Raw genomic sequence first — 15,782 nt, 5'->3', positions numbered from 1 at the left:
TAGACATGGGGCAGATTCTGTCCATGGAAACGTGTTCCTGCCATTGATGTTTGAAAGATCAAAAGGAGAATGTCCAATGCTGGACAATTGTCTGGAATGTCACTCCAGAAGCACCTGATCAGAGCCTGTGCTAAGGGGCTTTTGAGCTAGAGCATAGGAAGGATTTCCCAAAGGCTCTGGGCCACTCCAGGAGGCTGGACTTGAAAGCAGAGCAGATTTTTCCAAGAAATGCTCCGTTTTCATTCTGGAGGTGGTGGCAGGGAGCCTCCCTTGGTCCCCCAAACACCTGGCCTTCTGGTCTACCTTCTGCCTCCCGTTGCCCTCTGCTTCTCACGCCCATCTCTCTCTCCTTCCACTCGTCCTCCCTCTTTCCACTTTCCTCTCCTTCCTCCTCCCTCACCCTATCTGCTTCCCTCTCTTTTTCTCTGTCTCTGCTCCCCGCTGACCCTCTCCTTTCCTCTTTCACCTCCATGTGCTCCCTTCCCCTGAGGTGCTGGAAGTAATTGCTGGAGAGAGGCAGAGAGAGGCCATGGGTGGGTTCAGAGCTCCGTGCTTGGGTAGCAGGGAGCAGCAGGGGGAGAGGCAGTTTGGTCCCAAGGCCGTGACGAAACTGAGCCTGGCTGTGGGTTTTCTCTGGTCTTTCAAGTCCTCCAATTGGAGACAGGTACCACTCCTTGCCTCTGGGGACCATTGTCTGGTCACCCTGCCACAGGGGCCTGGATGGCAGAGGGCAGCCAGAAGGCCCTGCTTCTGTGCTTGACTAGGGAGCCAAAGGAAGGAACAGAGCATTAGGTCAGGAGTCTGCAGGGAAGGCTCAAGACATGGCCCAGGCCCTCCCCGGCTCTTTCTTTCTGTAGCCACAGGAAACCAGAGGAGCCGAGGCAGGCACGATTCAACTTCAGAGTTTGCCCTGGGGCCACAGGCAAACTTTAAGGAAACTGCTCTGACTTGGGAGAGCACATTTTTATCCCAGTTGTATCCTTAGGTAACTGTGATACCCCAGGCCCTAACACCTCGGTTTCCCCATGTGTAGAATGGGGATGCAAAACCTTATCCTCCCTTTCTCCTTTGGATCTGAGATGGGCTTTCTTGACCTAGGACTTCAGGAGGTCCATGAACTCGCTAGAAAATCACATGTGATGTTGTGGGTGCGTTTTGGGGTAGAAGGGAAGGGTCTGTGGTTTTCATTAGTTCTCAGAGGTACCAAAAGCTCCCTCAGAAAGATGAAGAAACCCTATTTAAAAAAAAAAAATCAAAACCTCTTTGAATAAATATACATTTCTCTACAACAAGGTACTGGTCTCCTTTCTGAGATTCCCTCAGGGAGGAATGGGTTTGTGACTCAAGCTGCCTCGGAGGCAGGTCACCAAATGTCTGCAGGGGTCTGGCCCATTGTGTTCTGCCCAGATTCCCTGTGGACAGATGTCCTGAACTTCAGGGGAGGAGTGGGCCACACTTACATCTCCTGGATCCTACTTACTGCCTTTACCAGTCTGTGGGCACCATGGGTCCCTGGCCATTGGTTCTGACCACCCATGTGTCTGTGGCTCCCTTCACTTTGAGTAGAAGGCATTGTCTTTCTGAGTGTGTTGTGGCTTCTTCCTCACCATAGAGACCGGGGCAAGGGTCCCCTTCCAGTCTCTTCCCTCTGCAGCCAAGAGCAAATTCATGCTACAAGCACAAGCGGCTGGTCTTGAATAGGCAGGGGAGGCTGGAACTCAGGAAAGAAAGGGGAAAAGCCTTTTGTCTCTGTAACTCTGACAGTAAACTGTTCACTGGGATTTGAGTTTGCTTGTTTCCGGGGAGCCTTGAAGGCTCACACAGGGATGCCGTCACCTGTTCGGTCCTCCCAGGAAGAGAGGGTACTGGGGGTGTATGAGCTACTCACTGCTGGTCTTGCAATTTCCTGGATGGCGCCTGAGCCTCATTTCGGGCTGGCTGATTAAAGGGGACACAGCAAGGTTTGCCATACATGTCAGGGGCTGCGGTTCGGTGGGTGGGCTTCGCCATGGCCTTGGCTCTCCCGTCCAGCCACATCCTCATCGGTCAGCCTTCCTCTATGCTATGCTGAGCAGTGTCAGCTCTGAACGAGAGGGCGAGAGAAGGAGGCAAGAATCTGCTGTGCATTCTTAACACGTGGCAAGGTGGCGTGTGGTCCCCATGTGGTGGTCAGCAGGGCCTTTGGATGGGGGTGGTCGGTGCACAGGGTTGAGTAGGCAGGGCCTAAAGAAGGTGGGCGCTTAGCTCAGAAACCCGCAGTAGGGATGGATCACGGTGAGGCTGGCTTGTCAACAGATGGACCCGCAGGTACAGCTCAGGGGTCCTCTCTCCCTCCTGCCCCTGGGGATCCTGGAAGCCCCAGTTTTCTCTTTCCTCCCCGCTGCTCGCAAAACACCGAGGCCCCAGGAGGCAGGGGCTCGCTCTGCTTTTGGAGATGGCGCTTCTGTCTTATTAGCCGAGCCTGAAGGGTCCTGGACTGGGGGAATGTTGACGTAGCTTAGTTGAGGATGTGAAAGTTTCAGAAGTAGAGGTTTGGCAAGGAAGGGGATGGGAGTAGGGGACGAGCGTCCAGTAGGAGCGACTGGCTTGAGCCTGGCACTGTGGAATGTTGGAGAAAAGGAGGCTGCCCAAGAGGCCTTGTACTCGTCAGCACACAACCAAGAGGGTAACTGGTCTCTGGCTTGAGCACTGTCCAAACTCAACTGGCTTGAGTCTGTCCAAATGCCCAGGTTCCCTTGGCCAGCCACACCCGGGGCTCCCTGGAGATTTGGGCAGGTTTCTAACAGTAGCAATGAGCTTCAAACTCAGGTCTGAAATGAGACTAAATGAGTCAAAAATGGGATTCCCCACTGCTGCACTTCCATCAACTCACTTGCATCCTCACAGGTCCCTGGGCCAGGAAGTCCCCTGCCCCCTCTCCCCATGCCCTGCTCTTCCACAAGCCCTGATGACTCTTTCTTTGCCACGTCTATTCCCGTCACTTCATGTCTGTCCCCACTACCAGGCTCTTGTTGTCCTTTACCTGAATGAACACAAAACTTTCTAACTCCTTTCACAGTAACTGGCCTCCCTCTGAGCAATCCAGATCTTACAGTGCCCTTCCCCACTCAGGACTCTTCCCATCGTCTTTAGGATCAGACTCGAGCCCCTTCAAAGTCTGACCTTTGAAACCTCACCTTCACTCCTCCATGTCACTCATACCCTCCCTCCTGTTCTGGCACACCGAACAACTTACAGTTCGGTTTCCGTGTCTCCACCTTGCTCCCCGGGCCCATCTGTCTGCCTGAAATGCCATTTCTCTGTTATCATGTATCTAAATCCCACTATCTCAGTAGATCCATGTCAAATGCTGCCTCCTCCAGGCAGCCTTCCATGCTTCTCTCAGCAATATTAGATGGGTCCTCTCTCTGAACCTCCCTGTAGCTGTATTTTTCATCACCTCCCATTGTGGTTCTGTAGTTTCTTTCCATAGTTCATGTAACTCCTTGAGGACAGTGGGGTGGTCATATCTTATACCTGACATTGTCATTTCCCACCGTATCCAAATAGGGTCTTGTATACAGTAGGTGTTCAATTAATGCTTGTTGTGTACCATGTGCAGGAATGAGTGGGTGAGTGAGTGAGTGATGGAGCACGTTGCTCATATTGTGGGACATTGACTGGGTGAGAGGGAAATGGGCCAACTCAGGGAACGTTGCTCCAGACTCCCCGTCATCCCTCGTCTAGAGGTGGTTGTCGGGATTGTGGGGTTGGTGAGGGCTTGACTGGAACTCTGGCTCCTGGTCAGTGCCAAGGCCAGGACTCCAGAGGTGCGAGGGAGTTCTAGCCTCACAGCATCTCAGGAGCAATGAACTGCAGGGGCCGGAGGGTTTCCACCTTCTCCACTGGAGACGGGAGAAAACTGACTTTGTGTGTATCCGCCGCCCTTTGACCAAGCTTCTCCTTTAACCTAGAGGACCGTGCACGTGGCTTTTAAAAACAGGACCCTGGTGTTGGCGAATGTGAGGGCATCACAGCACCTGCCAGAACTGCCGCAGGTGCTACCTCGGTGCCCTCGGCCAGCGGCATAGGCGGGGGATGCCCTGGTTACCGCTTACTCTGCATTGAGAACTGTCCGGTGGGAAGAGGTTTCTCAGCAGAAATATCCGTGTTTGAGCTCAAGTCCCTGCTTTGAACTTCAGACTGCAGCTTTCTCTTACATTCTTTACCGTTTCTGACCACACATCCACCTTTTATTTAACTTTCTTTGAGTCATTTCTCCACTGGGGGCTGAGGTTGGGGGGCTCATCTCATCTAGAGCCGCCATCAGCAGATTGGAAGGGTGGGGAGGTCACCGGGGGCTGTGGACTGTCCACCTCTGGCCGCTGGTGCGGGATAAGGGAACGAACGGGATGGCTGTGGGTTTGGGGTGCCTCTGAGCCCACACACTCTTGATGAATTTCACTTGGACTTTGCTCCCAAAGGAATTTGTCAAAAGCAGCTCCCCATCTGCACACTCGGGAAACCCGAGCCCAGTAGACCCCAGCAACCCCACAGGCCCCAGCAGAGCAGGGCCTCTTTCTGTCTCTGCGTCCACCTCCCACCCTGCGACACTGCCCCGACTGGTTTCTTCCTGTGATTATCCATCTCTGTATGTGCTGTTTTTTGCCTTGTAGTAACTCAGGTTGGTGTGTCCCAAGGGCATAATATGTGTCCAGACCCTGGCATACCTGAAAGGGGCAAAAGACTAGGCTCAGATTTCAGGTAAGATCTGTTTGGGAATGTTCTTATTGCAAGAAGGGTGTGATGGCCTGGTTGGGGGGAAGACAGGGACTGGCCTTCCTGGAGGTAGAGTGGAGAGGACCATGTGGGTGCAGGATCACTTCCTGGAGAAGAGCTTTGGCCTTTAACATTCTCTCTTGGTCCAGTCCTGGAACTAGTACCCACACCTTAAGGGTGAAGAGAGGGCTGTAGACTGCCAGTGTCACCCAGCAGACCTATACCCAGGATACAAAGGGCTGCCATCATCAGGAATGATGTGCCAGCAGGCAGCTCACACCTCCGATAGTCTAGGACACCCTAGGGCCCCAAGACAGTGCATTCTGTAAAGTTTCTAACTATCGAGGCATCTTCTCATAATCCTCCACTTTCATGAAAGTTTATGGGTATCATCCACCCACTCTTAGCTGTCCCAATTGTCCTAATACTTATCTCAGGGGATTGCTGTTTCGCTCACAAAGTCACCTTTTAACTCAGTCCTAAAACCATTAAATGGTCCAAAAAAGAAGATGAAGAGCAGGTGTTCCTTCCAATGGAGGTTTTAAGTGATAAATGGTGGAGTGGAGATTAAGGGCCAGAGGAGAAATAAAGTTCGGCATGGTGCTTCTTTGTGGACCTAGGAAGGACTCAGGGGGTACCTGGCAGGCCCAGGGGTGGAGCTCACAGATACGCCTTGTCTCCCAGGTTAGGATCCAGCGTCCAGTTCACCTGCAACGAGGGCTATGACCTGCAAGGGTCCAAGCGGATCACCTGTATGAAAGTCAGCGACATGTTTGCAGCCTGGAGTGACCACAGGCCGGTCTGCCGAGGTGAGGGTGCCCCTGGAAAGGGAGGCTGGCCAGCAAGCTGGGCTGGGCGTGGAGGTCAGAGCCCAGCTCCTGTTGCCTGAGTCCAGGCTCTCATCCAGACTGGCTCACCTCATTCTCGCTGTTCCCCACACCTCAGATCCTGCACCCGTTTACTAACAAACCCAACACATTTATTTAGCACCTCCTCTGTATCCAGGCCTATAGCGGAGCAGGAGATAACAGAGATAACAGATAACAGAGATGGGGAAGAGAGGCACGGTCCCTGCCCTGCCTGCACCTGACAGTCTGGTCAGGGAGTCACACATGAGCAGGTTTCTGGCCCGCTACACCAAGATATTACAGCTGCACCTAGATGGGAAGGGAAGCCACTTTGTATCATGTCACCTTGAATCCTTCTGTTATAGCACACAGACATCCCAAACCCTCCATCTCAATGCCCTTGTGTCTTTCCACATACTCAGCAATAAACAGACCTGTCACTTCTGAAAGAATGCTCTGAGCTATGCAGGAGTAACAGGGCCCATGACCACAAAAGGCCTCTCTGTGGGATTCCTCTAACCTCACACCTGGACATCTTATTCTCAGGGGCCCTGCCATCCCAGGCTTCACAAGAACCAAGGCTGGGCTGGCCAAGTCCCCATCCCCCAAATAATCTTAAAATATGAGACCTGAATGTATTTTTTCTTTGGGACAGGACAGCTTCTATGGTAGAGAAGCCCCTGGCCTCATCTCGCAGGGCACCACTAGACGGCTTTTCATGTCCTACACTGCATTCATCTCTCTTTTTCCATTGTTTGCACACATGACCAGGACTCAAGAGTTCTTGGTACAAGAGTAAGGAGTCACTCTAGAGTTTGTAAACAAAGACAGCAGTTGTCCTTTTGAGTGACCCTTTGGAAGAGAAAGTGTGCTGCCCACTAAAGTTACATTCCAGATCCTTCCAGTTTAAGAAGGAGATTCTTTGCCTCTCTTCAGGCACATGCATCAAGATGAAATTCATGCAGAGTAAGATGGGTCCAGGGTAAAGAACTTAGATCACTGCTGCACTGAGGAAGGGGCAAGTTGGAGCTGAGACCCACTCCCTTTTTCTACTGTGTTGATAAGCACTCTGGAAGAGGGTCATGAAAATCTCTCTCAAATAAGCCTTAGATTAATTCATTCTCACTCAACTTTGAGGTGGCCACGATCCACAATTAATGTGCTTTGCATCCCCACTGATTTTAGTTATATTATTTCAAAGATTCCACTTAGCTAATATTTTTCTAAAAAATCAAACAAAAGAAGAATTCTTGGGTATTACTCTCAGCTTTGCCACCAGCTGGCCATGGGTAATTTGGCAAAGCCCCTATCTTCCCTGGGCTTATTTTCTTACTGGTGAATGTAGATCATGGCTCCTACCCTACCCATCTGTGTTAATGTGAGGGTCAAATGGAGTTGTAGATATGGAAACACTTTATGAATTGGGAAGTGCTGGACAAGAAAGCAAACATCCTTGTGCTAGAATATAAGCTCTATAGGGCAAGGATGTCTGTTTTGTTCACTGCCTTGAATAGGGCCAGGCACATAGTAGGTGCTCAATAGCATGTGTTGAATGGATGATTTAATAAATGAATAATTGAATAGCACAACACTCCATTTCCGGGGAACCAAGGCACCAGCTGAGTAGACAGGCATAGAATTACCAAGTCTGAGGACCAAGGCACCCTTTGCCTGTCTGTCATTTCAAAATTCCTTTTGAGGAGCCAGAACAAGGATGCCTTCAGGAGGTGGTGGGATCTGATCTCTCCCCAAGACCTTTTCATTGGAGGCAGGTAGTTCTCTTAGTAATGGTGGTTGTTTACGTGAATAAGTCCAGGGTGGGGAAGGGCTGGTGTTTCAGAAGAAAGTTCACAGTCAAATAATGTGCTCGTCTTTTTTTCCGGACATGTGTGCCCCAGTCAAGTCCATCCAATGATTTTGATCCACTGGACTCTGCATTCTCTGCCACACTATTGACTAAGCATCGGGCCAAGCTTTTTCACATCCATTTTCATCCCATCCTCTGCCCCTGGGTAGTGGGGGGGTGGGGAATCACAGAAAACAGAGCCAGACAGAATTGGGTACAAATCCAACAATTACCACTTTTTAGCCGGGTGTCCTTAGGCCTGTCTTTTCACCTCTGTGAATCTCTTTTCTTTTGATAAAAGGCAGTGATTATAGAATATTGCTTTATGACATTACTGCGAGAACTAGAGGAGACAGTGGACACGAAAGGCCTCATTTAGAAGTGACCCCAGCGTATCTGTGAGTCTCGTGTGCAGCGTGTTTAGGTTAAACTAAACAACTAAGGCCTGTCGGGATATAGCTTCCCCACACCTCAGAGCGCACCCTCAGCCTCTAGTGGCCCCAGATCTTTTAGAAGCCTGTTTTCTCACTGTCCTGTCCAATCCTGTTGCAATCACACACCTTGGGAGGCCCACAGACTTTGATCTAGAGACCAACTCTACCTCCTGCTGGCTTGCTGGCCCTGGGCAGCTTCCTTCCTCTTTTTTAGCCACAAGTCCCTCATTTGTGAACTGGGAAAACAAAACCTCCAGTGCCTAGTGATTGCCAAATTGAAACAAGCCATTTTATAGAAAGTGACCAGCACTAGCTGTGGTTGAGAGGGGCCTCTAGGGCAGGTTCACCTTCCTGCCACTCTCTCCCTCTTTTTCCCTCTCCCAAGGTCATTGTGAAGGAGGAAGAGAAAAGCAAAGGTTGCTGGGTTTGGACTTGGATGATCTGTCCTGGACTTCCCCAAAGGTCAAGGGCTGAGTTAGATATTAAATTCAAGGGGGCGGCTTCCCTGGTGGCGCAGTGGTTGAGAGTCCACCTGCCGATGCAGGGGACACGGGTTCGTGCCCCAGTCCGGGAAGATCCCACATGCCACAGAGCGGCTGGGCCCGTAAGCCATGGCCGTTGAGCCTGCACGTCCGGAGCCTGTGCTCCGCAACAGGAGAGGCCACAACAGTGAGAGGCCCACGTACTGCAAAAAAAAAAAATTCAAGGGGGGGTTCTTTAATTTTGGCAGTTTTGAAAGTTTTCCTTTTAAAATCTCTTATTTTTAATTAGTCAGAATTACTATTCTAATTGTGATTTTTTAACAGAGAGTTTAAATGAAGCCCACTTTAAAAACGGAAAGGGACAAAACTCTTTGAATTCTACAATAGCTCCACTAATAAGCAGGTTACCAAAAGATCACAGTCTGAAAAGGATTCACCACCACACACAGTGGTATTATTTTTCCTCTAATGCATTTAAAATATGATTTGATTTTAAACATTCATTTTCCACACAATTAATTCTACCAAAACATGGGACCCGGCAAATGATAGGTTTTCAACAAATGTTTGAGGACAACCTGAATGAATCAGTGATTGAAATGAATGAACAATTGGGGACCGTGCCCTCATTTTGGAATTTGAAATTAGATATTCACAGGCCTTTTTTTTCTTCCCTTCCCACCAGAAGAAATAAGCTTCTCATTTAACTACTAGAAAATTTTGATCATCCAAAGGAATTGAGGACAACATGAAACATTGTTATGCTGATAAACTCTATTCAGGCCCAGAAACAGGCAGTATAGTATAGGGCTTGTCAAACTTATTTCACATAGGCAGCCCAATATTTTTTAAAAAGCTTTTGCAGGGGCTTCCTTGGTGGTGCAGTGGTTGAGAGTCCGCCTGCCGATGCAGGGGACGCGGGTTCGTGCCCCGGTCCGGGAAGATCCCACGTGCCGCGGAGCTGCTGGGCCCGTGAGCCATGGCCACTGAGCCTGCGCGTCCGGAGCCTGTGCTCCGCAACGGGAGAGGCCACAACAGTGAGAGGCCCGCGTACCGCAAAAAAAAAAAAAAAAAAAAAAGCTTTTGCAGAGGTCCCATAAATAAAATAGATGCCGTGGAGCTTCTCTCAATGAAGTAGGGGTGGGGGATTTGGAGTTACCCCCTTCTCACCACTTCCAGCAGCCACAAAGCCACCTCCAGGGAACCCCTGAGGTTCTGGGGGACACGGTTTGTAAACCACTGATGGAGTGAAGTGGACCAAATTGACAACCAGGAGATCTGGTTTCTTGTGACCACAAATTGGTGTTGACAGAGGATAGGGATGGAGTACCAGCCCCAGGTGAAATACAGTCACTGAGTCACAGAGTAGATCATCAACAGAAAGTCGTACATTATTTTTCTTCCTAGAATAAGAGCTTTTTTGGTAAATAGAACACCAGACTCAGGACTCAGAGACCTAAGTTCAAGTTCCAACCTTGCTAGTAACATACCATATGGCACAGGGCAAATTACTGAAATGCTCTGAATCTTCTCGCTCATTCTCCTAAGGTGGGAGTGAAATGCGGGAAATATTGCACAAAAAAGTTTAATTTAATGCTGTGAAAATTACAGGTGGCTGTCTTCCATCTTGGGTCAGCTTCCTGGGCCTCCCCCTTAAACACTAATGTTGTTCAGAGTTTTGTCTTCATCTCCCTCCCCTCCTCTTTTCTCCACCCCCTCACCCCTACCCTTGTCCCTCCCCCATGCTACCCCTGCCTTCCTCTCCTCTCCTCTGTAGTTATTCTCCCCTGGGTGATGTACTGACTTCACTAGAATACATGCCCCATTGCTCCCTGAGCCCCTTACCTATACATATGTACTAATGATAAAGCTCCCATTCATTAAGCTATTTATACTTGTATAAAGCAGTACAGTAAACATTTTTCATAATTTCTTTACAAGGAAAGAGGCAACATCCATGTTTTATGTTTAGCTAAAGCTTGGAGTGGTCCGCCAACTTGCCCAAAGGCCCAAAGCTAATCTTTGGAACTGAGATTCCACCGCAGTCCAAAGGCTCTATCCTACTTCTACTTGAAAATTGCACCTGGACACCAATTTGGAGTAAATACACTAGATGGAACCACGTAGAACAACCTCTCCTCCCCCTTGCCCCCACTTTTTGGTAACATTTATTTTGATCTAATTGTGAACTCACAGAAAATTGGCAGGAACTGTGCAAAGTATTATATGTTCTTTGCCCAGATTTAAACAACTACTTTTAGGGAGTTAATGGATAAGATGGATCAGTCACAGAGGTAGGAGAAGAGCCAGAGGCATCATGGAAGCCAATGAATGTGAGTTTCACAGAGAGAGAAGGGTCAGCAGGGTCAGACACTTTAGAGAGGTCGAGTACAACAAAGACTGGAAAGCAGCCCCTGGGGTTAAGTGGCTCAACTAAGTGGTGGATGTTTGAAATTGCCCCTGTAAGGAACTGTCAAGGAAACGGAACAAAGACAAGAGAGAGGACTGACTTGGGCCAAAGCTTCCATTACAATGGCAAACCACAAGTCCGTGGTGGTGCCATGGTTCTCCTGGCAGCCCCCGGGCACCCAGGATTAGGAATAGAGATGGTTAATCAAAGGCAGATAGGAGAGTGTTACAGGAGCTGCTGGTGAGGGTCTTGAGGTCCAGACTAGGTAGTGAGAGAAGAAGGGTCAGGAGGGGATGGAGAGATGGGGAGAAATGAGGGAGCCCGGGGCCTGGAGAGACCTAGGGTTTAGGACAGCAGGTGGTGCATCGAGACCAAAGTCACTCTGCTGGATGCATAGGCAGCAGGGAAAGGAACGGGGTGATGGAGTTTAAGATCTCACAGATGGACTCTCCTGGGTCCCAGAACAACAGGCCCTGGGTGTGGCCATGGACGTGGTTGACCTTGGGCAGGGACACCTGATCTCAGGAGGAGGCGCTGACCTCTGAAAGGCGAAGGAGCCATCCCTCTGTTGGAAACGAAAGGAAGACGATGAGCACATAAGCAGACGGGATTGCAGACTTGGGGGGTGAGAGAGAGGGCACGCCTGCCACATGTCCTCTGTTCCACCCACGAAGACTGAAGCAAGGTCATCACCTGAGAGTAAGGGGAGGCAAGGGGAAAGGTGAGAGGTCCGAGGGACATGGAGGAAGCATGAAAGGGTCTTTGAGCAGAGTGGGAGAGTGAGCTTAATAGGGCTAAATGGCAGAGTTGCTGGACAATATCCAGGACTTTCTGAGGTGGGTGATCATGAATTTATGGTGACACCAATCTTCCTACTCATGTGATTTTTCTCCAGCAAGGCTCTACTGCATGGGGGCAGGGCTAGAGAATGTAGGTGGAGAAGTTCATCCACAATTGACGTCTTTTGGGCAATCATTTAAAGGAAAAAGGAGCAAGGGACTTAGGTGAATTTGCAAGAAAATTATCATAATGGTGGACCATGGGATCTAAGTTGGGTAAGGATGGAGGAGAAGACAGGGAGCTGATGGTAGAGAGAAACTTGGTGTCAGTGGAGTGAGATACAGATGAAGGTCAGAGAAGACTTCCTCCAGGGGTTTAGCAATTGTTTGTGGAACAAAACACTGGCGGGGAGGAGAAAGCTCTCCACTGCGGAGTGCTGCGGACCCAGGAGGGGGAGAAGGGCTTCACTCACGGCAGAAGTTGGAGCAGGCAGTTCTGAAAGACATTGCAGCTACAAGTCAGAGTTTCTTTGCATTAGAATTGGTGGCCAGGAGGTGGTTCTAGAGAGAGAACTGTGGAAAGGAAAGGATGAGGAGGGAGGTCAGTAGTAGGAGAAGTGAGGGAAGCCAGCATGGAGCAGGGTGGGAATAAGACTTGGGGAGAAGATAGAAGACCAGAGGCACTTGCACCAGTTCTGTGATGCCAGAACTGGCTGTGGGTCTAAATGATATCTCCCTAAAGTCCCCTGGAATACTGCCCCTGTTATATGGTGTAGTGATGTTCAGAGGAAGAATGGGACTTTGCAGCAGAGCTTGGGCATGGAAGGTCCTGGAAAGTCTCCTGAAAACTATCCAGCAAGGCATTTGATGGGAAAAGGCAAATAGAGAAACATAAATATGTGTTTATTCATTTATTCAGTCACTGTCTGAGCATCAGCCATCTCGCCAGCCCTTGTGGGTCACAGCGATGAGCTATCCATCTGCTGGTGGGATCCCAGCGGCTGGCTGCTCAGGGAGAGGTCTGTCTGTCTGCAGACCCCCTGACCTTACCCAGACAGCAGAGGAAAAAAGAAGCTGATGCTCCATTGTGAACCTATTTTTAGGTGCTCCATGCTAACTAGCTGCAGATTGTAATGTTTTAATTAAAACCCCTCTAAGCCCTTAAAGTGGTAAATGCCTTTTTGACCTGTTCTCTCTAATTTATCTTCAGCACATTTCAACAAACTGAAAATACCATCTAATTTTTGGAAACAAGTGCAGGATAAATTAAGTCTGAAGCTGAGGGCTTTTGGCAGCAAAACCTGAGTCTCCAGAATAGGTGTAAGGTAGTGCTGGTAGAGATTTGTCAGGATTCCCTGCAGGCCTAGCATTCTGAATCCACAGGTCCTCTTTGCAAAGGTGGGCTGGGATCAGGGTTTGGGTTTTGATTATCGTATTCTAATTTGTTTAGTGATGTTGTCAGCCTCCAGTGTGGTCAGGGGAAAAAAATCCTATAAAGAAACTTCAGGAAGGGTAGAATTAAGATCCCTGGCCTTGAGAAATCTTGGGGATAATGAGATGGAATGAACATAATATCAGAGTCTGACAGTCCCAGCCCCCCTTTGTTAAATATTGACGATGTCCCGGATCCTTGGTGAGCCTTCATATCCAAAATCTCTAATATTAAATTAGATTGTTAAATATTGTTAAATATTGACGATGTCCCGGATCCTTGGTGAGCCTTCATATCCAAAATCTCATAGAATTTCATCCTCACCATGCCTCAGTGGGGCAATATCACTAGTCCCATTTTACAGATGAAGTAGAATCAGAGAGGTTTTCTAACTTACCAGACTTAAACAAACAGCAAGTGGACTTAAAACCCAGAATGCCAAGCTGGTAAACCCCACAGCCTGCTCTCTCCTCCCCATGCGGTGCTGCCTTCAGGCCCAGTTGTATCAAGTGGAATCAGTGATTGTCAGTGTTTCTCAGCACAGAATTACAGGAGCAATCTGATGCACGGGAGGGGAGTGCGGGAGAGGGTTCCCCTAGGGCTTTGTTCAAACTTGATTCAACATTTGAGGTCAGGATGAGAAGATCCTTCAGGTGCAGGACTTGGGAGGGCCAGCAATTCTGACCCCGGGTCTCTTGCACGTAACCCCTGACAACACTCGCTCCACTCAGTTGTAACTCTTTTTCACATCTGTTCCCTCCACTTGCTGGTGGCCCTTCAGAGAAGAGGGATTGTGTCTTAGACACTTTTCTCTCCCCACACTCTGCCTGGCCTGTTAATAGGCTCTCAGTATATGTGGGAATGAATGAGCACAGGAATAAGTGTGTGAAATGAGAAGAGATTAATTATGTCCAGAGCTGGGGAGCCTGCTTCCCCAGGCCCTCCTAGGAAGGGTTTCCTGGGAAAGGTTTATCACAGCCCTGTCCACACACGTAGAGGAGCTCTAGGATATTTTGCCCCACCAGAGGAAACCAGGTTTGACACCACTTTCATTTTATATACTTAGGCTTGTTGAGTTTGCTCACTATTTCTTTACCGTTAGGCACTTTGCCTACAATTAAGATAAATTGCCATGTGGGCAGCAACAGAACAGGCTCATAGAACTCTTTATTAAAATAGCTGAGCGCTAACATTGAAGAATGAAGTGGTTGGAACTAAAGAACACGTTTTTAAAGAAGGCACACACCTAGATACAATGTAGTACCTTAACTGGTATCAATCACTACTTAATCTAATTAGTTTAGAAGCTATTTTAAAGAGCTTAATTAGATTAAGTTGTGATTGATAACACTTTATATCTACTTGAGGAGAGCACTTCTAATTCACCTTGAATCTTTATGCTTCCAGTCAAAAGCCTATTTCAGGCACTTGCTAAGTGTGGGGAAGTCACTGAAAATCACTCTAGGTGCCTGGCACTGGGCTGAGCCAGAGGCCCCAGCAGAGTCCTTGGGCTCAGACATTCTGATACCTAGTGGAGTGGCCTTGACAAGGACACCCTGAGATTCTACTTCAGGAGGCCTGAGAGCAAATGGGGGAATGCAGAAAAGTCAGCAGAGCAGGAGGAGAGCAGTTTAGCAGGCCCATAGGTGCATGGGGTCCACCTAGCTTGAGGTCAAGGTGTGTAGTAGCCCACACCCTCTTGGTAGAGATGTGCTGCTCGGTAACAGTGGAGTCAGGGCAGGGGGCTTGCTTAGCCTGACGGTGGAAGTTCATCATTGCCTAGAGAGCAGCGGGTCAAGGCGTATGGAGCCTACTCCTCTCCCAGTGCTTGTGGAACTGTGACTTCCTTTGAGCCCACTAAGAACCATGGGGGAAGGAAACAGGAAGTAGGAAGTTATATCTGGGGTGGGATGTACAAACTTCAGTCTCTTCTGGGCTGGGAGTGGGAGGTGGGATGGGAACTCATCCTAACCTAAACTAAAATGCTTGTCTTCCATCTCCTCTCTGCAGCCCGTATGTGTGATGCCCACCTTCGAGGCCCCTCGGGCATCATCACCTCCCCTAATTTCCCCATTCAATATGACAACAACGCACACTGTGTGTGGATCATCACAGCACTCAACCCCGCCAAGGTAAGGCTCTTGGGGAGGATGGGCAGTGTCCTATGGGCAGGACTGGATTTGGGACAGTTGTTCTACCAGGGATTTCAAACCCAGAACTTGGTTGTGGTAGATTCTCTGCAGACAATTATTAAAAATTGTTTTTACTAAATACCAAGTAGATAAAAAGCATACTTGTAAAATGTAAGATATAAAGAACATCAATACAACAAACACCTGTGTAGCCATCTCCCCACTCAAGAAAAAACAAAACAAAACCAGATATCTTAGTGATGTGTGTCCCTCACTAACCTCATTCCATTCCCTATCCCTCAGGTCACCATTACCTCGATTGTGTGCTTTATTATTCCTCTGCTTTTCTTTATAGTTAGCACATAAGTGTGTATCCATAAAAATATTTAGTTTGCCAACATTTGAACTTCATATAAATGTAATCATGATGTATATAGTGTTAATCAAGTTCACTCAAAATTATGTCCTTAAGATTTATCTGTGTTATCTTGTATCATTTTGCACTGCTATATACATCTTTTCACATCTTTATTTCCCAGTTAGTACTTTTTTTCCTGTGAAGTGCCCTTTGTTCTCTAATAAATTTTATAAGTATCTTGCCAAGATCCACAAAATGACCTGTTGCAATCTTTATTTTAATTATACCAAAACTACAGATAAA

The 15,782-nt window shown here is 48.5% G+C and overlaps 1 protein-coding gene across 1 annotated transcript in view; it reads left to right on the top strand.

Moving 5' to 3' along the window:
* The window catches only part of CSMD2 (CUB and Sushi multiple domains 2), a 659,332-nt gene that overhangs the window by 335,405 nt on the left and 308,145 nt on the right, over nt 1-15,782 (top strand). The window contains exons 8-10 of the mRNA XM_082615655.1: nt 4,656-4,743; nt 5,443-5,567; nt 15,000-15,121. Of these exons, the coding sequence (XP_082471781.1) occupies nt 4,656-4,743; nt 5,443-5,567; nt 15,000-15,121 (335 nt within the window). The remainder of the gene's footprint in view (nt 1-4,655; nt 4,744-5,442; nt 5,568-14,999; nt 15,122-15,782) is intronic.

This window comes from Mesoplodon mirus, assembly GCF_964341445.2.
Source record: "Mesoplodon mirus genome assembly, chromosome: 3".
NCBI lineage: Eukaryota > Metazoa > Chordata > Mammalia > Artiodactyla > Ziphiidae > Mesoplodon > Mesoplodon mirus.
The sequence above is the reverse complement of the archived record's forward strand: the minus strand, read 5'-3'. Positions and strand labels throughout refer to the sequence as shown.